Source organism: Lissotriton helveticus, chromosome 12, assembly GCF_964261635.1.
Source record: "Lissotriton helveticus chromosome 12, aLisHel1.1, whole genome shotgun sequence".
In the NCBI taxonomy this organism is placed as follows: Eukaryota; Metazoa; Chordata; class Amphibia; order Caudata; family Salamandridae; genus Lissotriton; species Lissotriton helveticus.
Window position 1 is genome coordinate 611,043,447 of NC_136073.1, and position 24,644 is coordinate 611,068,090.

The 24,644-nt window shown below is 48.2% G+C and overlaps 1 protein-coding gene across 1 annotated transcript in view; it reads right to left on the minus strand.

Annotated features, from left to right (window-relative positions):
• Positions 1-24,644, minus strand: part of CFAP45 (cilia and flagella associated protein 45) — a 523,391-nt gene that overhangs the window by 169,454 nt on the left and 329,293 nt on the right. Inside the window, exon 8 of the mRNA XM_078668990.1 lies at positions 4,402-4,548. Within this exon, the coding sequence (XP_078525116.1) occupies positions 4,402-4,548 (147 nt within the window). The remainder of the gene's footprint in view (positions 1-4,401; positions 4,549-24,644) is intronic.

Genomic DNA, 24,644 nt, shown 5'->3' on the forward strand with positions numbered 1-24,644 from the left:
TTAATCGCTGGCTGAATTGTTGAAGTCCGCATCACATACTGGACTAATTGTCTGTGTATTTTTATTAGTTGTTTTAGCTGTGTTAAAAGGTTTGCTGCAGACATCCCATCGATGTCTGGATGTGGTGTGTATCCGGCTAGGACCGGCCACGTTGCTCCTGGTCTACCTAAAGGACCGAGCCTGGTGATGTGATTATTATGTTTTAGGGCGCCATCAAATAAGAGCAGGTGCTCTTGAAATTTGAGTGGTACTTCCACCTCCTCGAAAGGAGTGTACGTTTCAGGAGGTTCCTCTATTTTGTAATAGTGGAAGTACTTTGTTACAGCATTTGCTGCTGGAAAATTTATCCATGAATAGTATACCTCTGTCTGCCGATATTCGTGTGCCTCAATTACGAATATGACTGTGCCACCTCTAGGTGTCAGTCCGTTTTCTATAAGTTTTAAGGTTATAGATTTCCTTTTGATGACCGGGATGAGTATTATCTCCGGGTCTGCATTTTGTAGTGCAGTATCAGCTTCTGCGAGTTCAGTTGCTAATCTAACTGCCTCTCTTTCCTCATCACTGTCTACCATTTTACCGACAGGATGGTTATTTCTTTTGTTTGCAGATCAGGTTTCTTATGGAAACAAAGATTAGATGCACAATATTTTGGAACAGTGTATCCTTCAACGTTGACTATACCAAGAACCATACATAGGAGTTCCCTCCTGCGAGGTCTGGCGGATATGACCTTTCACCCACTCCAGACGTCTTTGGAGTATAATGGGAAAAAAGGGGTCTGAGTGAGAAAGCACGACTGAGTTACTCTAAATGTCTTACGTTAGTTTTATCGCCCTTTCCAAACGCGTTGGGCGCCATGTAGTGTAGTTCCTATTATCCCAATAGGCTCTGCGCATTGGAATAATACCTTCAATAGTATAGGCCTAGACAGACGTTAACTAGGTCTACTACTGTCGATATTAGACTTAAAGTTTTGGGTTTGCCAGCTAGCTCAGAGTTCACTAGAAACTTTCTCGAATGTTCAGGAAGGAATTAACTTCCCTGATTAGACAAGACGGGATTTAGTTTCTGACAACCATAGAACATGACAACTTTGCTCTCCCCTAATCAAGAGTGTATCTCGAGAGTCGTGTGAACAAAAGGCAATTTATTTTACTCAGTCAGTACGTGCATTCTTAGTCTCATCAGAATGTAGAGAAAAGGAAGAGACGGGCGTGTTCAATAAAAAGGTGTTATTTATTGATCAGTCTCTTTTCTCGTACAAGAGAAATGGATCGATATTATTGCAATACTTATGGTTAAGTAAAGTGCATACATTAGAAGCAGAAGTATAAAATAATACTGTAAAAACATTGATATGGTTTCTAAGCCATATGAAGGTTTAAAATGAATAAAATATATTACATACACATACACATTTGACTAAACGTACTCAACTGGTGTTTCTAAATAAGCCTACCCCGTGTACCTGACCTAAGTCTAATACGTGGGCGGGAATAGAAAGTTACAGTTTAAGTTAAGTTTGTTTTTGCCAAGTGACTGACTAAAGAATTCTCTGTGAGGGGTTATTCCGTTCTGTACCTGGAAGTTAGGATGAATGAGGGATGGTATCTCTCTTCTCTGCTCTCGATATTCCAGGCTGCCTGCGAGGGCTACCCGGAAACGCCGGTGCTGGATTTCTCGGCAGGAGAAAGCAGCGCGTCTCGTTCTCAGCGCGTTAGGAAGGCGGGGCTGCGCCAGCGGGGTCTGCTCTGCTCTGGGCTTCGGCAAGTATGGCTGCTCCGTCTCGTCACCACCGCGTGTGTTTGCATAGGGCAATATCGGTAATATTTATACCTTTAAGGTGCCGAGATTGACGTAAGGATGGACATAGATATGTCAATAAGGATGTCATACGACCAGGTCGTTAGCACATTCTTTTGCTGAAGTTCTCGGTGAAATCAAAACAATGGCCGCAGGGTTTTTCCCAGGTTGTCATAGGTTTGATTTGTTATGAGAACTCCGTATGCCTTATCAGGGGCTGGAGGAATATCGCTTGTCTAATTAGATCGCAAGCGTTATGACCTAATCAGATAACACGTTCCTGTGCCGTAGTGTGGCTTCGTCAGATAACGGTATCTGCATCATGGGGGTTTGCTGCCTCATGGGCCGACTGCTAGTTAACTTGTTGGTTTGTTAACCAGAATAGGGTCAGGAATAGGGGGATCGATTCAGAACCTATAGGAATACACCACAGCTTCTTCCAATGGATCAATGAAGTCATCAAAAATTTTGAAGGAAGTGACCCGATAGAGAATACAAACCAAGTATATTTCCTCAGGTACACTTGAGTGGAGTCCAGTCTGACCAGCCTCCTGGGATTGCTGCAGAAGGACTGACTTCAGCGAACATGGTGATACATTATGTACAATTCAGAACCAATAAAGATACACCCTGACTGGAAATTTCCAGTTGGAGGCAGCTAGACAAAGAAGGTACAGAAGGATGAGTTTCGAACCTGAGACTGGGCACACGCTATCTTACTGCCAAGATCGTTCTGCCTGTGCCCGCCTCTCTAAAGTTGGGAGCAGGCCTCTATCTAGTGGGAAAGGTATGAGCTAAAAGGCTGAATGCTCTCAATTGCAAGGGGCTAACAATTAATATCCCTTTTTGATCCAACCCCAAGTCACTGGTTAAAAGGTCTTTTATATGGCTGTGCTCCAGGACATAGCCATTATAGTCTCGTAGTAAGAATCGTGTTGTGGGGAGGGCTGACGTTATCAACGTAGCCATTGGATCAAGTATATGTGCAGAGCTGCACGAGGGGCCAATAACAGGCAAACTGCAAAGAGTGCCAGCGGACTCATGAATTGCTTATCAAATACTGACTGTGTCATTAGGAATATATATATCTAATGCCTTGTAGATGAAGGATCTCCTGAAATGAATAATGTGTTCTTTAATGACCTTGAGGAAGCTCAATATTTAAGTTGGATGTAATTCTGACGTTGTCGTAATTCCCTAGGCCCCAATACAAAGTCTGATTAGCAAGCAAAATATCCAAATGTGGGAATACCTGCATGTTTAGATTTTCTAGAAGAGCAATGACCACTGACAGGCTGAAGGTAGCAGACTCCAAGAAGAACTCCAAATCAGCATTCGGTAAAGCACACTCCTTATTTTCTCTTTGCATTAGAGGGGTAGAGAGTTGATGCTGCCAGAATTCTATGATTGACAGGTGCGCACGCAGGATGAGCTTGCAGACAAGACACAAATAATGGCCAATGGCGATAAGAAATCCCTCAAACAAAACCTAAAAAGTACATCAACTATCTTTTCTCCTTACAAACAGTGGGAAACGAATCTAAGGGCCATATGTATGAAGCACATTCGCATTCGCAATGCAAATTAGCAAAATGATATGTATGAAGTAAAATCTGGTGCAAAATAAGGAATCGCAAAATTTGCGATTCCTTATTTTGCAATTGCATTTAAGGAATCCCAAATTTTGCGATTCCTTAAATGCAATGTATGAAGCCAAAAAAATTAGCAACATGCCCTTAAGGAATCGCAAATTATTACCAACTTCTAGTTGGTGGTAAGTTGCGATTTCCTTGAAAAATGCAGACTTCAGCATTTTTCAAAGTGCCATGTGACACACATACATGCCCTTAAGGCATGTATGTGCGCCACATGTGCACCCATGCATATTTCAGGGGTGCAACAGGGTGTCCTTTGGGCACCCCTGCACCCTTGAAATTATTCTCAATTTGCGATTTTCAAATTGCGAATCGCAAAATTGAGAATACCTTCCCATTCATTCCTATGGGCCTCCTGGCCCATATAAATGAATGGGAAAGTATTCCTTAATTACGATTTGCAATTTGATAATCGCAATTAAGGAATACTAAGAATTCGCGAAAAAAAGCAAATTTGTACATACATACCAATTTGCGATTCTGAAATAGCGATTTAAAAATCGCTAATTCAGAATCGCAAATCGGTACCTTCATACATATGGCCCTAAATCACTAAGAACATGGAGGAGAAAAACGAGCATGTGCGGCTGCTTTCAAAACAAAACTGCGCTGGTGACAGCGTCAGCCACATGGTATGAGCTGATGTACCTCAGCCAGAGCCTTGTCGCAACAGCATCGAGGCATCAGCCTGCTAGCCTCACTGCTTCTAGCAGATAAGAGTAAAAGTACCAAATGGAAGGCCCAGCTATACTTATTGCCTGCGCTACACATTTTTAAAAAAATTCCCTACTGTTTCCATGTCAAGTTCATTTAGAACTCGTCATTTCTCTTTCATCCCTCCTCGCCCATTCAATGACACCTCTCGTAATACATTTATCAGCTTCAGTTTCATGTCTCATTTGATTCCTTATGGACACAGCACATGTTGCAGGCAACGTACCATCTTTTTTTTGTTGTACTCCAGCACCCTCAGGTCAGCCAGCTTCTCCTGCTCCAATTTTTCCTCCTTCCTCTTTAAGTTTTCAGCATTGATGCACTTAATTTCAGCTTGAATTTCCAATTGCTCCAAGCGTTTTTGCTCCATATCCTGAGAAGAAAAGGAAACACATCAGAGCAAACCAAAGCATGATTCACCTCAAAACATGGGTTTTGCAGAAAATAGTGCCGACCCGCAAGACTCTTCAATTTTGTGAACCATAATGTGTGGTCATGACGAGATTCCAGCTGGATTGCCTCGCTTCCAGAAAGGGACTGGTCCATCACTGTCGTCCACCCCGTACCGCAAACAGAAGACCAAGGGTGGATAACACAACATAAGAAATGGCAGCAAGAGACACATGCCTGAAGATGCATTGGCATTCTGCTCTTCTCAGCATTCACTGCAGCACTCCATACATAACGAAAGCTGCCATACAAGTGTCCACTGTTCAAGAACAATATGAAGAATGAATAGAGTAATCGCCCAGATTTGACAAATGGATGTATGACGTTACAACGCATACTTTTACAACGCCTACCCTTACAACACATTTTTTACAACGCAACATCCATTACAACGCATTCCATTACAACGCATGCATTTACAACGGATTTTTAGAAACTACTTTTACAACGCATTCCATTACATCGCATACTACCTTTACAACGCATACCATTACAACCATAACATTACATTGCATATAAGGTAAGTATTGGATAGTGTAGGGGTAAAAATTACTATTCTAACTCCAGGGGGTGCAACAGTAGGGTAAGTGATGGATAGTGTAGGGGTATTAATTACTATTCTAACTCCAGGGGGTGCAACAGTAGGGTAAGTGTTGGATAGTGTAGGGGTAAAAATTACTATTCTAACTCCAGGGGGTGCAACAGTAGTGTAAGTGTTGGATAGTGTAAGGGTACTATGTGTTGTAATGCTATGCGTTGTAATGGTATGCGTTGTAATGACTGCGTTGTAATGACATGCGTTGTAGTGGTGTACGTTGTAGTGTCATGCGTTGTAATGGTTGCGTTGTAAATGCATGCGTTGTAATGGATGTTGAGTTGTAAAAGTTTCGTTGTAATGGTAGTGCGTTGTAAAAGTTGCGTTGTAAAGGTTGTTTCCCTTGACAAATGCCTGCACACTCATTATCATGATAACAATTCTGTCATCGGTGGTTTCCTCTCCCAGGGGGCATCGGACAACCACTAGATGTTATCACGAAACAGCAGCATTGCTAAGAGTCTGTGTAAATGGGGTTGAAGTCAATATTGGAGGGGAAAAAGCAGACTGAAAAAAAATTCGGTCAAAAATATTGTCTACTGAAAAAATTGAATAAAAAAAGTTGAGGCAAACAAATCGAAAAATGTCATGCCTTGCTAGCAAAGGTAAGTGGCCTGGGAGAGGAGTCAAAATAGATCCTCCTGCTAAATTTAAGAAACCTACTTACACTGAGGTGTGGAAGGTAGGTGACAAGTGATGGAATCCTAGAATTCAGGGAAGGGTAGAGGTTAAGTGGTAATAAAGAGTTGACAGGTTTCAGAAAAGGGTAGCATTAAGGGGCACAGTAAGGAGTTTTTAGGTTTCAGAGAAAATGAAGCATTCAAGGGGTAGTAACAGCTTTTTAGTGGTCAGAGAAGGGTACCGTTAAGGGGTGGTAAGGGGTTTTGAGGTTCAGTGTGAAAGGTGCATAAAGGGATGGTAACGTTTTTTGGGGTACAGGGAAGGGTGGCGTCAAGGGATAGTAATGGGTTTTTAGATTTCAGGGAAGGGAAGAGTTAAGGGGTAGTAATGGCTTTTTAGTGGTCAGAGAAGGGAAGCATGAAGGGGTAGTAAGGGGTAGTAAGGGGTCTTGGGGTTTAAGCAAAGGTGCATAGAGAGGTGATAAAGGTTTTTGGGGTTCAGGGAAAGGTGGCATTGAGGCACAATAACGGGTTTTTAGGTTTCAGGGAAGGGAAGCATTAAGGGTTAGAAAGGACTTTTTAGTAGTCAGAGAAGTTTAGCATTAAAGGGTGGTAAGGGGTTTTGAGGTTCATGGAGAAGTGCATTAAGGGGTGGTAAGGGTTTTTTGGGGGTTACGGCAGGGTGGCATTAAGGGGTTGTTCAGGGATAAAGGCTTCAGGAATTGGAAGCATCAATGAGATCTAAGGCGTTATTAGAGTACAGTTAGACAAATAATACATGTAGCAACAAGCATTTGCAATGCAATAGGTCTTGCATTTGCAAGAGTTTGACCTATTTGGATAGTAAATGACAATGCCTTTTATTTATGTGTTTTGAAAACCTGCAGGCGGTGCGGTAAACATGCACTTTCTACTTATAGTCCTTGCTTACAGGAAGCAAAGCTGGCAGTAACTGTGCCTCTTTTACTGCCAGCCTTGCTTCTTGTAAGCAAGGACTAGAAGTACAAGGTACGTGTTTACGGACCACTTGCAGGTTTTCAAAACACATAAATAAAAGGCATTGTCATTTACAATGCCAATAGCTTGACCTTGCCAGGTAGGTCGCTCCCCCCGCTGCAGCTCAACCAACTCTTGTGCTTCACACCCTTGCTCCTGCTGCCCATTCCTGGGCGCCGTTTTTTCCCTCGCCCCCCCTGCCCACAGCCCGCTTTCCCACCGCTGCTGCCCCAGCGGCCCTGCCCCCGCGCCCATTTGCTAAACCCCTGCCCTCTGCCTCCCAGCTACTCCTCCCTCCCAGCTCCCCTTCAAATGGAGGCAGCTGCGCGTCCGCGCAGCGCCTAAGGCAAGCCCGTCTGACCCGTCCGCACCTGGACCGCGCCCAGTGCCAGAACCCCTGGACCCTGTGAACTCCACAACACCAGACTCCACTACGACGCCAGCAGCCTCCAAGCACTCAACGCCGGCCGAAACCACACCTGCTTCCAGGCCGCCCCGAAACGGACACACGGACCCTTCTCCTGCCGCACCTGCAGGTTCACCTGCGACGGAAGAGGTGTGGTGCCGCGGCCAGGGTTACTGACTCCGGAATCTGGGGATCACGGTTAGATCCCCGGCGCCGGCAGCAGATTAGCCCAACACCATGTGACTCTGGGCAATAGCTTGCTTAATCTTCCCGACGGCCCCCAGCGCCTAGAGACCCTTACGGGTGATTGTTCGCGCTTTACAAAGGTGGATTATTATTATTACAGAACTACCAAACCTCCAAGGACTGGACCCAACCACCTCCGCTGCATACTCCTCAACACCCGCTCCACACACAAACACGCCGTCGAGCTCTGGGATCTGCTCGACACCTCCGCCTCAGACGTGGCCTTCCTGACCTAGACCTGGTGGAACGACTCCTCGGCGCCCGACATCACCATAGCCATCCCGGACGGCTACAAGATCACCCTCAGGGATCGCACCAACGGAACCGGAGGAGGAATAGACATTGTCCACAAGTCCACCCTCAAGGTCACCACGCACGCAGCCAACACCCTCAATGTCGCCGAACACCTGCACCTCCGGATCCACACTGACCCCAACACCACCCTCAGAGGAACACTCATCTACAGACCACCTGGAACCCGGGCTCAGAAAATATGGCTCCACGAACGCACACCGAACAACCACGAAGCCCGCAAGGACGCCACCCGAAGACATCACCACCTCATCAGATTAGCCAAGAGATCCTCCTTCAAAGACCGCTTGGATAACAACGCACACAACAGCAAAGAGCTCTTCAGCATCGTAAAGGAACTCTCCAACCCCAGCGCCAACGCCAACGACATCCCGCCCTCTCAAGAACTGTGTGACTCACTAGCCATCTTCTTCAACCGCAAGATCGCTGACATCCACAACAGCTTTAACACCACGACCGCCCCGACTACGCCAGACTCCACTTAACCTGTAAACAGCGCCATTCGCCTGACCTCCTGGTCCAACGTCAATGACGACGAGACACGCAAGGGCATGAACTCCATCCACTCAGGATCTCCGTCAGACCCGTGCCCACACCACATTTTCAACAAAGCAGACGCAGCCATCGCACCCCAACTATGGAAGGTCATCAACATCTCCTTCGAAACAGTGACATTTCCGGAAAGCTGGAAACACGCCGAAATCAACGCCCTCCTCAAGAAGCCCAAGGCGGACCCGAAGGACCTCAAGAACCTCCGGCCCATCTCCCTGCTCCCGTTCCCGGCAAAGGTAATCGAGAAAATCGTCAACTGACAGTTGGCCCGCCACCTGGAAGACAACTACATCTTGGACCCGTCCCAGTCCGGATTCAGATGAAACCACAGCACCGAGACAGCCATCATCGCCACCACAGACGACATCAGGCGCCAACTAGACAACGGCGAAACATCAGCCCTCATCCTCCTGGACCTGTCGGCCGCCTTCGACGCGGTCTGCCATCCCACTCTAAAGACACGCCTCTTAGAAGCCGGAATCCAAGAGAAGGCCCTTGACTGAACCACGTCCTTCCTCTCCGGCAGAACCCAGAGCGTCCGCCTCCCACCCTTCCGAACCGAAGCCACCAAAATCATCTGCGGGGTCCCCCAGGGCTCTTCCCTCAGCCCGAACACGGTTCAACATCTACATGGCCCCCCTCGCACAAGGTGGCCCGCCATCACGACCTTAACATCATCTCTTACGCAGACGACATCCAGCTCATCCTCTCCCTCACCAAAGACCCACACTGCGCCAAAACCAACCTTCACAAGGGAATGAAGGCCGTCGCCGACTGGATGAGGAGCAGCCATCTGAAGCTGAACTCGGACAAGACGGAGGTACTCATCCTCGGACCCACCCCCTCAGCCTGGGACCACTCCTTGTGGCCGACCACACTGGGAACAGCACCAACACCCACCGACCATGCACGCAACCTAGGATTCATCCTCAAATCCTCCCTCTCCATGTCCAAACAGGTCAACGCCGTCTCTTCCTCCTGCTACAACACCCTCCACATGCTCCGCAGGATCTACAAGTGGATACCGACCGGAACAAGAAGAATGGTGACACAGGCCCTCGTCAGCAGCAGACTGGACTTCGGCAACGTACTCTACGCAGGAATCCCAGCCAAACACCTACGACGACTACAACGCATCCAAAACGTCTCTGCCCGACTGATCGTCACTGACCCCCGCCGCAGCCACATAACCCCCCCACCTGAGAGACCTACACTGGCTCCCCGTCGATAAGAGGGTCACCTTCAAGTTCCTCACCCACGCACACAAGCACTCCATAACGCCGGACCAGCCTACCTGATCAGCAGACTCAGCTTTTACACTCCCACCCGCCAGCTCCGCTCCGCCAGCCTCACCCTCGCCGCTGTCCCCCGCATCCAACGAACGACCTCCGGTGGTAGATCCTTCTCCTACCTCGCCGCCAAGACCTGGAACACCCTCCCTACCCACATACGGCAGACCCAAGACCTACTCGCCTTCAGAAGACTCCTCAAGACCTGGCTCTTCGAGCAGTAGCAGCACCCCCCTCCCCTCAGTGCCTTGAGACCCTCATGGGTATGTAGCACGCTCTACAAGTACTATGATTGATTGATTGATTGATTGAATAGCTCAAACTCTCGCAAATGTGAGACCTATTGCATTGCAAATGCTTCTTTTGGAAAGAAAATTTGGACAGGGATACATAACAGAGGCCATGTTATGTATGGCTCTCCCATTACTTCTCTGCTCCTGCGTAGCAGTTGAAAGCAGGGGAGATGATTTAGGGAACCATACATAACCTTAAACTATAGATGGGTAAAAAGTGAATTAAGGGTATGTTTTTAATCTCGGGGTTCTGAGTGACATCATAGACAACTTGAGCTTCGCTCTGGCTGTCTATTCCATGTCACCAAGAATGTCGCCAAGAATCCCCAAGTGAAAAACATCCCTGTAGCTCACTGCTACCCGTCCATTGTTCTATATGTGGCTAGAAGACAGATTTCACCAATTGCAGCTGCGAGCCAGTTTTTGAAAAGCTTGTGTGCTTTGCGTCTTGCACGATATTTTAACAAATAGATGTGAAATGAACGGTTTAATACATTGTGCTAGTGCAAAGTGGTGCAACAAAAGAAAGTGTCCAGTCGTGGTGGTGTCTCTCCACTTTCAAAGAATTATGATTACTTCTCTGTTTCTTTATTTGGTGACTTTTTATACAGCGCTCTATCATTCCTGTGGTTCCCCTTGGCACTGTAACTATTGTCTAAAGGAGGAAGTACATGGACGTAAGAACAAGATGGATGTTAAATAGAGGCAGTTAGACTTGGAAGACCCATGTTATAAGTGCTTCATGAAAGTTTATCAGTCTTGTAACGCCATGTCTCTTGGCAAAATGCTAGGCATGGCCTTCGAGCTACAGGCGCCTGACTTCAGAGTTCCGTATAAATGGCCGTGACATTCACTGTGGAGCGCACCATATCTGCTAAAAACCTGAAAATGATTGGCCAGGGAACGTAGTGACTCCTCCAGATGTCAGAACAAAGCAAGAGCAGCAATTGTACCTTTAAAGTAAGAACAAAGTGAGTTTAGTTCATTTAGTATTCCTTTAAAGTTCTGCGTCATAAAATCCCTTGGCATCAGGGCCGGACTGGCTACCGGACAGTTGTGTGTGCTGCCGAGCTAGGGGCTAATTTCTCTGTGGTGGGGGCTTATTTCGTTGATGGGGACCTGCGTGCGATTTGAATTAAAAAAAGCAAAACGAATTTCGTTTTGCACACGCAGGTCCCCATCATTTATTAGCCCCCAGCACGGCAGCACACACAACTGCCCGGTAGCCAGTCCGGCCCTGCTTGGCATAAATGGCCCTGAAATGGGTGATAGACAGGGCTCGAGTCGGGGTACCACGCGGGTGGACGGCATCCCCCCACTTATTTTACCAGGAGCTCGATTACTGGAGCAAATGAAGCCACACATTCACTCTTTGGCCTCTCTGGGGCGAGATCGGAGCTCATTCAGAATGCTGCTCACACACTGGCTTCTCTGATGCAATCGCATCTAAGCGTTGAGCGAAGGGAGGCAATGAGTTTGATGGTGCAAGCCACCTTTCGTAACGTCACTTCATGTCATGACGTCAGCGTCCCCCCCCACTTATTGTTTTAGGACTTGTGCCCTGGTGATAGAGCTGTAGTGTTACTAATGACCAGGGCACAAGTCGGAGGTACACGCGGGTGGACGGCGCCCACCCACTTTTTTCACAGGGAGGACGCTGTCCACCCTGCCAAAAAGTTGGGCCCCACTGAAAAAGATGCTGAATTTGTTCCGGTGTAAATTCCAAACACTGGGACACTTTCAGCAGCGCTTGCACGTTGTTATCTGCTTTCAATCTGCAACCACGTGCAGGCGGGGAGGGGGCTCTCTCATTTCGGACTCCTGCTGGTCCCATAATAAAGGCCGAGTCTCCGGGGGTAACCAAGCCTCCTTTTGTTCGAGTCTCCTGGCTGGCAGCAGTCAGGAGCCTCACACCTATAAGCAAATGCAGCAGAGGGGAAAGGATTAGTTACTTACCTGTAATCCTAGTTCTCTTCCAGGGGTATACTCATCAAAGTCCTAAGCACTGAATAGTCCCGCCCACGTGCGGGACCCCAGAGCAATAGCCAATAATATGCATATATCTATATATATATCTATATATATCTATATCTATATCTATATCTATATATATCTATATCTATATATATCTATATATATATATATATATATATATACACATATAAATACGCATAAAATAACCATATATATATAGACAATATGCATATACATATACATATGCAGCCCAACATAACCACACTAGGCTTAAAAACTGCCATCATTGCCTGTAAAATCTTTACATTTGTTAAATAAAGACATATAATTACACTATATGATAATGCAAAGAAGAAAGCACTGCCTTGGTTTTCTTTGAAATACACAACCTTTATTTTCAAAGGTAAAAACAGGCAGGATCACAGAGGCAGCTTTAGCCTAGATAGGCTGCAGTGTAACAACAGAAAAATCTGCCGCCGTGCCTTTAAGACCTCTGTGAGCCTCCAGGCTCCCATCATGCACCACAGGTGACAGTTAGGTCAGCTCTTTTGGACGGCGTATAACAGTGTGATAACTGCACGGGTAACATGTAAAATAGACAGTACTGGTATTCGCCCGGGGAGGAGGGTGGGTGTGCTTATGACTTTGATGAGTATACCCCTGGAAGAGAACTAGGATTACAGGTAAGTAACTAATCCTTCTCTTCCTGGGGATACTCATCAATAGTCATAAGCACTGAATAGAATAGCAAGCCCATCCCATACCCTGTGGACGAATACCAGACTCTCTAAACGGTACACTAATATAGATATTACCCAAACAAATTCCTCAGGGATGCCTGACCAACTTGGGCATCCGCCTGAGTATCAGAATCAAGGCAGTAAAGGCGAGCAAAGGTGTGAACCGAACGCCATGTAGCTGCCTTACAAATTTCATGAACAGGAACATTTTTTAAGCATTGCTATAGTAGCAGCCTTTCCTCTAGTGGAGTGCGCTCTCGGTCTACCCGGGAGCTGTTCCGTGCCAACTGATAACTTAACAAAATGCATGACACAATCCATCTAGAAATGGACCTCTTAGAAGCGGGTAAGCCCGTATTCAGAGGACCGTAGTTCACAAACAGATGATCAATTTTTCTAGCACTCTTAGTTTTATCAAGGTAAAACTTCAAAACTCTTTTCAAATCCAAGGAGTGTAGAGCTTTTTCAGCTGAAGAGCTCGGATTAGCAAAAAAAGTAGGTAGTGTCACTGACTGATTAATGTGAAAATCCGAGACCACCTTAGGAAGGAATCTGGGATGAGTCCGAAGCACCACTCTATTCGCATGGAAAACGAGATAGGGTTCTGTAGCACAAAAGAACAAGTTACTTACTTCCGGTAACGCTTTTTCTGGTAGATACTATATCTGCCTGTGGATTCCTCACCTTGTGAATATCCCCCTTGCGTCAGCAACGTTCGGAAATTTTCTTCGTAGCACGCCGACGTGGGCGACGTCACAGGAGCACGGCATCGCGCGCGACTCCGTCTGACGTCACCGACCCCATATCAGGTCCACGCCGGCGTGATGACGTCAGTTCCGCCCTTTTTTCCATGCCTTCGAGGCACACGGACGGACCAACGATAGCAAATATGCAAATATACAATGTACACAGTACATATAGAACAAAATCAATACAATAGTATAAACCATATACACAGAAAGACCAGGTATAGCAGAGTGGACAACGGGGAGGCGGGTGGGCATGTGAGGAATCCACAGGCAGATATAGTATCTACCAGAAAAAGCGTTACCGAAGGTAAGTAACTTGTTCTTCTGATAGATACATCTGCCGTGTGGATTCCTCACCTTGTGAATAGATTCCCACAGCAGTCCCCACTCCCGGAGGAGGGCGTCCACTCTGCTACACCAGGAAGTCTTGGAGGACAGAGCGCGCGAAGTGGCCATCCCTCCTCACCTCGGTATCCAAGCAGTAATGCTTCGCGAAAGTGTGGAGGGAGGCCCAAGTCGCGGCCCTGCAAATATCCTCAACAGGTACACCCCTAGACAAAGCAGAAGTTGCAGACTTTGCTCTAGTTGAATGTGCTCTAATACCCTCAGGAGGGTCCTTACCCGCAAGGGAGTAGCAGATCTTAATGCACAGGATTATCCACCTGGAAAGAGTGCACTTGTGCACCGCTCTGCCCTTCTTGCAGCCAGCAAAACCAACAAACAGCTGGTCATCCATCCGGAAGTCTTTAGTCCTGTCCAGATAGAAAGACACCGCCCTCTTAGGGTCCAGGCGATGCAGTCTCTCCTCCTCCTTGGAAGGGTGTGGGGGAGGATAGAAGGTAGGAAGGGTAATGGACTGCCCAAGATGGAAAGGAGTCACCACCTTAGGCAGAAAAGCAGCCCTGGTCCTAAGAACCATCCTTTCAGCATGAATGGTCAGGAATGGGGGTTTAGAACTTAGAGCTTGAAGCTCACTTACCCTCCTTGCCGAGGTGATTGCAACGAGGAAGATCGTTTTAAAAGAGAGAAGCCTCAATGGACACTTGTGCAAGGGCTCGAAGGGAGAACCCATTAAGAAGGTCAGCACACGATTCAAATCCCAGTGAGGAACAATAAAAGGGGTAGGAGGGAACATATTTATGAGACCCCTCAAGAATCTTAAAACCACCGGAGATTTAAAGAGAGAGGGCTGATCCGGCAAACAGAGAAACGCCGATAAGGCCGAAAGATACCCCTTTGACCGTGGCCACAGCCAAACCTTGCTGCGCCAGATAAAGAGCAAATTGTAAAATATTAGATAAATGAGCCTTCAAAGGGTCAATATCTCTCTCCCTGCACCAAGAAACAAATTTCGACCACCTATAGGAGTAGATGGACTTAGTGGTGTCGCGCCTGGCAGAGAGAATGACATCCACCACATCGTGAGGGAGAGAAAAAGAACTCAAGTTGCCCCGTTCAATCTCCAGGCATGAAGGTGTAATGTCTGGAGGTGGGGGTGTAGAACCTGCCCCTCCATCTGAGAGAGGAGGTCTGCCCTGTGAGGGAGACGGAGCGGCGGGTGAGAGGAGAGGTGGAGTAGGTCCGAATACCACACCCTTCTTGGCCAATCCGGGGCGACCAATATGACTTGGGCCCGGTCTTGACGAATCTTCCTCAGAACCCGAGGAATCAAGGGTATGGGAGGAAACGCGTAAAGGAGTTGATTTCCCCAACTCAACTGAAACGCGTCCCCCAAGGCTCCTTGCATCGGATACTGGAGACTGCAGAAAGACGGGCAGTGCGCATTCTCGCGAGTGGCGAATAGATCCACCCGAGGAGTCCCCCACATCTGAAAGATGTCGTGAACAACCTCCGGGTGAAGCCTCCACTCGTGGTCGGCAGAGAACTGCCGACTGAGACTGTCTGCACGAACGTTCAGAACCCCGGCCAGATGATTTGCCACCAGACAAATCTGATGGTCCTGAACCCAGGACCAGAGCCGCAGAGCCTCTCTGCAGAGACACTGCGACCCTACTCCTCCCTGTTTGTTGATGTACCACATCGCGGTCGTGTTGTCCGTCAGGACTTGAACTGACCGACCGCGAAGGGAAGGGAGGAAGGCCTTGAGCGCCAAACGTATCGCCCGCAATTCCAGAAGGTTGATATGAAACAACCTTTCTTCTGGAGACCAAAAGCCCTTGACCTCCAGGTCTCCCAGATGAGCACCCCACCCGAGAGTGGATGCATCCGTTATCACCGTGGTCACCGATGGGGGAAGATGAAAAGGCTTTCCTTGAGACAGGTTGCCTTCCACGCCCCACCAAGACAGATCCGCTGCAGCTTCTCTGGAGATCCTCACTGACTCCCTGAGATCTCCGTTGTGTTGATACCACTGCCTGCGGAGGCACCACTGGAGTGCCCTCATGTGCCAGCGTGCATGACTGACCAACAGAATGCAAGAAGCCATCAGACCGAGCAGACGAAGGACCTTCAGGACTGGAACAACCGCTCCATTGTGGAATAAGGGAATCATCTCCTGTATGTCGAGAATCCTTTGAGGTGGAGGGAATGCACGACATACAGTAGTGTCCAGTACCGCACCTATGAACAGGTTGCGCTGGGAGGGCACCAGGTGAGACTTGGGTACATTTATTGAAAAACCCAACCTGTGCAACAACTGAGTTGTCTCTTGCAGATGATGGAGCACCTTCTCCGGCGATTCCGCCTTGATCAGCCAATCGTCCAGATAAGGGAACACAGGTATCCCCGATCTTCTGAGATGCGCAGCCACCACTGCCATCACCTTGGTGAAAACTCGAGGCGCAGTAGTAAGTCCAAACGGAAGGACCGCAAATTGGTAGTGCTGCGATCCCACCGTAAAACGGAGATACTTTCTGTGCGACTTCAGAATGGGGATGTGAAAATACGCATCCTGCAAGTCGATCGACACCATCCAGTCTTCTTCCATCAGCGCCAGAAGAACCTGAGCAAGGGTGAGCATTTTGAACTTCTCCTGTTTGAGATAGAGGTTCAAAATCCTGAGATCCAGGATCGGCCGAAGCCTGCCATCCTTCTTGGGAATCAAGAAATACCGGGAGTAGCACCCTTGACCCCTCTCCTGCTCTGGAACCACCTCTATTGCACCCTTTCGGAACAGAGTCAGGACTTCTTCCTGCAAGAGAAGCAGGTGGTCCTCTGAACAATAACCTTGGCAAGGAGGGTAATTGGGAGGGAATTCCTGAAAAGGAAGTGCATACCCATTCTCTACGAGATTGAGAACACAAAGATCTGATGTAACCGATTCCCAATCTCGTAGAAAATGAGTAAGCCGGCCCCCTACTGGCCCCACATGATCCAGAATGGTGGATCTAGGGCTGCTTTGCTGATGCGGGTGGGGGTTGGGTATTATTGGAGGAAGTGGAGGAAGAGGAGACTTGACGTCCACGTCCACGACCCTTCTGTCTACCTCTGTAGGACCTGTACAGAGGGTTCTGCTGCTGCTGCTGTTGTTGCTGACCTTGTTTGAAGGGACGAAAAGAAGATCTACCAAATCCTCTGAACTTTCTAGTCGTTGACCCTCTCATCTGGAGACCCAGAGATCTTGCAGTGGCACGACCATCCTTAAACCTTTCCAAGGCTACATCAGCTTTTTTACCAAAAAGGCCAGTCCCTTCGAAAGGTAAGTCCAGCAACGTAGACTGCACATCCGCCGAGAAATCAGAGGACTTCAACCACGCGGCCCTCCTGGTCGCAATAGAAGAACCCATAATTCTGGCAACAGAATCTACTGTGTCCATGCCACTCTGAATGATCATACGTGCAGCAGCTTGAGTGTCAGAGATCACCTCATTAAAGTTCTTCCTATCTTCCTCAGGAAGTTTAGGTGATAATTGCTTAACTGAGTCCATTAGAGCATGCACGTACCTACCTAAAAGGCAAGTAGCATTTGTTGATTTGAGAGCCATGCTCCCAGAAGAGAAAGTCTTCTTCGCAGACTGATCTAATTTCTTTGATTCTTTATCAGCTGGCACTTGAGGGAAAGAACCCGCAGCCCTGTTAGAGCAAGCCGCCTGCACCACAAGACTTTCTGGAGAGGGATGCGTAGAAAGGAATGCAGGGTCATCAGGAGCTGCCCTATAGCGCCTCGCAATAGCTCTCGAAACTGCAGGAGCAGACAATGGCCTCTTCCAAATCTCTTTAATTGGATCCGACAAGGCATCCGTGAAAGGCAGCGTAGGTTCGACAATGAAAGAAGGAGAGTGTAAGACTTCAGTGAGGATGTTGGGCTTGTACTCAACCGTGGGCAGCTTCAAGTTGAGAAGATCAGCCGCCTTCTTAATCACCACGTGGTAGGGTGCCACATCCCTAGAAGGAACATCAGAAGTCGAAGGTAGACCCCACTCAGGAGAGAGCTCCAGACCACTAGCATCACGAAGGTCTTCAAAATCATCATCATGATCAGGAAGTTCGCCTTCTTCCACATCCGAATCTTCCTCTTCCCTTTGTTCGAGAAGACGTTGAGCCCTTCGTCTCGACCACTCCAATCGAATCGAAGTCGACGGATTCGGTAACGACTCCGACGGAGCCGGTTCCGACGTCGAACGAGGAGCTGGAGCAGCAGGATGAGACTCATGGACAGGTGTGGTACCTCGATCTCGAGGTCGATCCGGAGTCGGCGGAGCCGCATGCGGAGTCGAGGACCTCGGTGGAGCCGTACCGAGCCAAGGTGCAAGAGGCGCCGGCATAAAAGGCATAAATGGAGCTGGGGCGTATGATTGAGGAATACCCAAATTATACGATAATGGACCCATGGGACCAACAGGTGCTCCAGTGGGGTACATCGCCCTGGAATATACTCCAAACATCGCATTGAGAAAATGCGAGGGATCCTGACCAGGACCAGGAAAGGGAGGGTACGAACCTACCGGATGCTCCAACGGAGGTCGTTCAGACACATGTTCACTCTGACCTTCAGGATCCACCGGAGTTTCCATCGGAGTCGGAGTCTGAGGAATCACTTCATCTTCCTCTTCATGTTCCGAAGGATGTAATGAAACTGGATCCGGTTCTGGCTCCGGAGTCGGAGACCCTTCGATTGACAAAGCAGGAGAAGGAGAGACAAAGTCTTTACGGTGTTTGTGAGACTTTTTTTTGAGTCAGAGGATTCCTTCCCTGAATGATGTTTTGAACTGTGCTTCCTCCTCTTATGTTTTCTCCTCGAGGAACTCGAAGCGTGACCTGAAGCCGACTTGGATCTAGACCTAGATCTCTCCCTGGACCTCGACTTCGCTCTGGATCTCGACTCCGCTCTGGATCTCGAACCCGCTCTGGATCTCGACGCCGACCTCAACTTCGATCGAGACCCTTGCTTCGACTTCGAGCGTCTCGACGTCGACCTCGAATATCTTACAGAATCCTGCTTTACCTTCGCTAAAAGTAGTTTAGCTTCACGCTCTCGAAGCGCCTTTGGGTTCATTTTAAAGCAGGAACTGCAGTTTTTAACGTCGTGATCCGAACCAAGACACCACAAACAATCCTTATGTGGGTCAGTGATGGACATCATGCGGGCACAAGACCTACATTGCTTAAAACCTGTTTTCCTCGACGACATCTTCGGTGAAGAAACAAGTCGCAAAAGAGAAACAGTGACAACTAAATAACAGATAGATACTAAGTATCTCAGAAGATCCCGAAAACCGTTAGCGTCGAAGACGCGGAAAAAAGGGAACTGACGTCATCACGCCGGCGTGGACCTGATATGGGGTCGGTGACGTCAGATGGAGTCGCGCGCGATGCCGTGCTCCTGTGACGTCGCCCACGTCGGCGTGCTACGAAGAAAATTTCCGAACGTTGCTGACGCAGGGGGATATTCACAAGGTGAGGAATCCACACGGCAGATGTATCTATCAGAAGGCCTGAATCTCGCTCACCCTGCGCGCAGAAGTGATAGCTACAAGGAAGGACACCTTCCACGACAGATGTTGAAGGGAGGCCTTATGTATAGGTTCAAATAGAGGACCCATCAATTTAGACAAAACCACATTAAGCTCCCAAGGAGGAGAGGGAGCCCTCACGGGAGGATACACTTTCCTGAGACCCTCCAGAAAATCCTTCACAACTGGCATTTGAAACAAAAGACACCTGGGTAGGGAACTTTTGATATGCTGTTATTGCTGCCAGATGGACCTTAATAGAGGACTACTGTAAACCTGCTTTGGCCAAAGAAATTAAGTATGGTAACAGTACCTGTTCCTGACCTCGAATCGGGTCATGACCTTCAGCAGCACACCACATGAAAAACCGCTTCCACTTGAAAGCATACGTCTTTCTTGTAGAAGCTCTCCTTGCCTCTCTTAAAATGTGCATACAGTCCTGCGAGAGGCCTAGATGTCCATACTGGACGAACTCAGGAACCATACTGCTAGCTTCAGGGACGGCAGGTTGGGATGGAAAACCCTGCCGTTCTCCCTCGTCAACAGATCCGGACAGCAAGGAAGCCTCCTGTGCGGTACTTTGAATAGATGCAGGAGATCCGGGTACCACCATTGGCGAGGCCAATCCAGAGCCACTAGAATAATGTCTGTCTTCGACTTGTACAGTTTCTTGATCACCAAGGGAATGAGTGGAATCGGTGGAAAAGCGTAGAGTAATGTCTCTGACCAGTCCATCCATAGAGCATTCCCCTTGGACCCTCGTTGTGGGTACCTGGACGCGAAGACGCGGCATTTTGCTTTGTCGGCGTCCGTGAAGAGATCGATTTCTGGTGACCCCCAGGCCTGGAAGACATCTCTTATCACTTCGTCTTTTAAGACCCAGTCGTGTGCTTCTGTGAAGTGTCTGCTTAGGTCGTCTGCCTGGACGTTGAGGACACCGGGCAGATGGACAGCTGAAATTGTCATACCCCGAGCCAGAAGCCACTTCCAGATTGCCTGTGCTTCCAGCGACAGAGGTCTGGATCTCGTTCCGCCCTGCTTGTTCAGATAGTACATCGTTGTTGTATTGTCCGTTTGAACAAGCAGAGAGGATGACTTGAGCGCTGGAAAGAAAGCCTTGAGAGCTAGATGGACAGCTCTGAGTTCCAACATGTTTATGTGATACAGCCTTTCTTTCTCTGACCACACTACTTGAACTTGAAGGGACCCCAGATGGGCGCCCCATCCTTGCAGGGACGCATCTGTCACCAACGATCGACTGGGCATGACCTCTTGAAAGGGCACTCCCACTACCAGATGACTCCGCTGCATCCACCATCGAATGGAGATTCGCACGGACAGAGGTAGTCTTCCCAACGGTTTGAAAACTGGGACCACTGATCCTCCAGCGACTGCTGCAGAGGTCTCATGTGCAGCCTGGCGTTCGGGACGAGGAAGATGCAAGACGCCATGGACCCTAGCAGAGACGAGATCTGTCTGGCCGTTGGTCGATGAGTCTTTAGTAAGGTTTGACACTTGAGGAGAATGGAGGATAGTCTCTCCTCCGAAGGATACGCTTTTGCGTCCTTTGAATCCAGAAGTGCGCCCAGATAGTGTATCCTCTGTGTGGGGTTGAGGATAGACTTTTTAAAGTTCACATGCAGGCCCAGCCTCTGCAGCTGATGTATGCAGAACGTGAGATGTTGCTGAAGCAGACTCGGAGACGCACTCTTTAGCAGCCAATCGTCTAGATAGGGATAGACGAAAATATGTCCCTTCCTTAGGAAAGCCGCTACGACTGCCATGCACTTTGAAAAGGTGCGAGGAGCTGACTTTAGCCCGAAGACTGTGAACTGGTAGTGGCTGGTTTGTATGCAGAACCTTAGAAACTTCCGATGCTTTGGGGCGATGGGGATGTGAAAGTAAGCATCTTGAAGATCTATGGAGCACATCCAGTCCTTTTGATGCAGAAGTGGAATTATTTGATGTAACGCCAGCATTCTGAACTTTTCTCGCCGAATGAACTGATTGAGGCTCCTGAGATCTAGTATGGGCCTGAACTCCTTGTTTGGACCTTTCTTTGGAACTAGAAAGTATCGGGAGTAAATGCCTTGCCGACGCTGTGTCCTCGGGACCTCCTCGATGGCTTTATTTAAGATTAACGTAGACACCTCCTGCTTCAAAAGATGAAGTCGATGGAACACAGACTTTTGAGGAGGAATGTAAGGTGGAGGAGACTTGAATCTGATTGCATATCCATTTTGCACAATATTCAGCACCCATTTGTCGTTTGTGATGTTTTTCCACTCGTCCAGGCAAAAACGAACACTTCCCCCCCACCGGAGTGGGTAACGGGCTCAGGGGAAGCAAGCACTCACTGTTTTTGTTGCTGCTGCTTGTTTCCAGGTGCAGACTGCCTGGAAATGCCCCCTCTTCCTCTACCAGGACGACGCTGGGAGAACTGAGATCTTCCCTGATTCTGCTGTGACGACCATTGAGGGGTTTGAACCCTCTGCTGGTTCTGTCTCCGATCATAAGGATGGTATTTTTTCTTAAAGTTGTCCTTTCTCTATCGAGACCAACAGCTCTCACCGTATCGAGCTCCGTCTTCATTCGTGACATCTCATCGTCAGCATGAGACCCAAAGAGCGATTTACCATTGAACGGCAGATTAAGAATTCGGTGTTGCGCTTCAGGTTTAAGACCCATAAGCCTTAGCCAAGCTGAGCGTCTTGCACAGAGTCCATGGGCATAGCCATGTGTAGACAGGTCAAAAGCATCTGCAGCTGCGCTAATCACCTGGTAGCCACTAGCCCACCTTCATGAAGGATTTCCAAAAATTCATGCTTGTCTTCTTTTGGAAGCTTTTCTGCAAACCGAGACAAGGAATCCCATAATGCGCGGTCATAGCGACCCAGTAAAGCAGAGGCACTGGCAACCTTCATGTAGGAAGCAGAAGTGGCACACATTTTCTTTCCTACTGAGTCCATAGCTTTGCTGTCCTTATCAGGAGGCACAGAGGATGATGCCGCTCCTGTCTGATTCTTACGAGCCGCTGAGACGATGACTGAATCAGTTTGTGGCTCAGACCTCAGAAATAAAGGATCAGTGTCCGGAGCCTTATATTTCTTTGCGATCCGTGAAGGAACCGCTCCCAAAGATGCAGGAGTCAAGAACTTGTGCTCCGCAGGTTCCAACAGACCTGGAACCAGAGGAAGTAATGGCCTTGATGACATCTTCTGATGTAAGGTCTCGAAAATGACAGTCGTCTTGGTAGTAGAGACAGGCATCTCGATGTTAAGTTTCGCTGCACCACGACAGAGAACTTCATTAAAAGTAATAACGTCATCAATCGGTGAAACTCGGAGGAGTTGATGACAGCGTTGGCGAAAAGTTCCTCTTTCAATTTGAAGACCTTGTCGAAGATCTAGCATCGCGTTTTCTAGAAGAGTGACGACGCGAAGACCTAGGCGAGGGTGAAGTTCGCCTCCTCTCCGATGGAGTTTTTCTTGGAGGAGTACGCTCACGTCTTCTTGGAGAGTGTACCACCTGTACAAGAGGTGACCTTGATCTTGAAGCAAGTCTTACAGACACCGGAGACCTGGAACAAGACCTTGGAAGGTTAATTCTTCTTATCTTCCAGTCTCTGATCTCCCCCAGCCATCGTGGCGAAATATTAGCCCCTGTAGGTGAAGGTGCTCTTGAGGGCTCTGGAGAGATTTGTACAATCTGCAGCCCAGGGGAGGAAGAGGGACTCCCGGAAGACACAATAGAAACTCTAGACCGGTCTTTGGACACCGTTCTAGGCCTCTTTGCTGCTGGAGACGTCGACGACAGCCTCCTCGACGTCGATTTTTCCAACGGCGACTTCCTCGACGGCGACTTCCTCGGCGGCGACTTCCTCGGCGGCGACCTCCTCGGCGGCGACCTCCTCGGCGGCGACCTCCTCGGCGGCGACCTCCTCGGCGGCGACCTCCTCGACGACGATTGCCTCTTCGGCGTCGAAGTCGGGCGCTTCGACGGCGATGATTTTCTCGGCGTCGTGTGCCTCGACGTCGCATGACTGGGGCTCTTCGACGTCGAAACCTCTACTGCCCGGTTCGACGTCGACGTCATGGCACCTCTCGACGGCGACCTTGACTGATGATCCGAGCCTCTCGACGGCGACCGTCGACGACGATGAGACGACGTCGAGTCCCGTCCTCTTGCAGTCGTAGGCGAGCCAGACCGGGACCGCCTACACTCATGTCGCTTCTCACCTTGCTTCGATGGCGAATTCTTCTTCGACGGCGAGGGATGCTTCGACATCGACGTATGCCGCGACGGTGATTTCGATGCTGATTTTGAGCACACAGGTACCTTGGAAGAAGATCTGTCCCTCGAAGTTGAAGGAGACCGATGTTTTCTCTTCTCCACTCTGTCCTTGCGCTCTTTATGCTGAGAAGAAGGCTTCCTGGAATGAAACTCTTCTCTTCCACTCACAGTTTCTCTGTCATGCAGGGACTGAAGCCTGCTCTTCTCTCTCTCTCTCAAAGTCCTATTTGAAAGTTTGCTGCAGTGGTAGCAGAGTTCTGGCTTGTGAGAAGATGGTAGACAAGCTACACAGACCGAATGAGGGTCTGACTTAGCCATTTTTTTTACCACAGGCCGGACACTTAACAAATAAGGCCGGCATTGTGACGGGAAAAATAGCCAAAAAACAGCAAAAAATTTAAGGATTAGTCAGATAATGACTAAAGACGTCGAGTAAAGACGAAAACATTAGAGAAAAACCAGAAGAAAGTGAAAATATATCACCAACTGGCGAGCTCAATGCTCCAGGATCCTCACAGAAGGAGCCGGAAAAAAGAACTGACCTAACTGTCACCTGTGGTGCATAATGGGAGCCTGGAGGCTCACAGAGGTCTTAAAGGCACGGCGCCAGATTTTTCTGTTGTTACAATGCAGCCTATCTAGGCTAAAGCTGCCTCTATGATCCTGCCTGTTTTTACCTTTGAAAATAAAGGTTGTGTGTTTCAAAGAAAACCAAGGCAGTGCTTTCTTCTTCGCATTATCATATAGTGTAATTATATGTCTTTATTTAACAAACGTAAAGATTTTACAGGCAATGATGGCAGTTTTTAAGCCTAGTGTGGTTATGTTGGGCTGCATAGGTATATGTATATGCATATTATCTATATATATGGTTATTTTATGCGTATTTATATATATATATATATATATATATATATATATATATATATATATATATATATGTAGATATATGCATATTATTGGCTATTGCTCCGGGGTCCCGCATGTGGGCGGGACTATTCAGTGCTTATGACTATTGATGAGTATCCCCTGGAAGAGAACA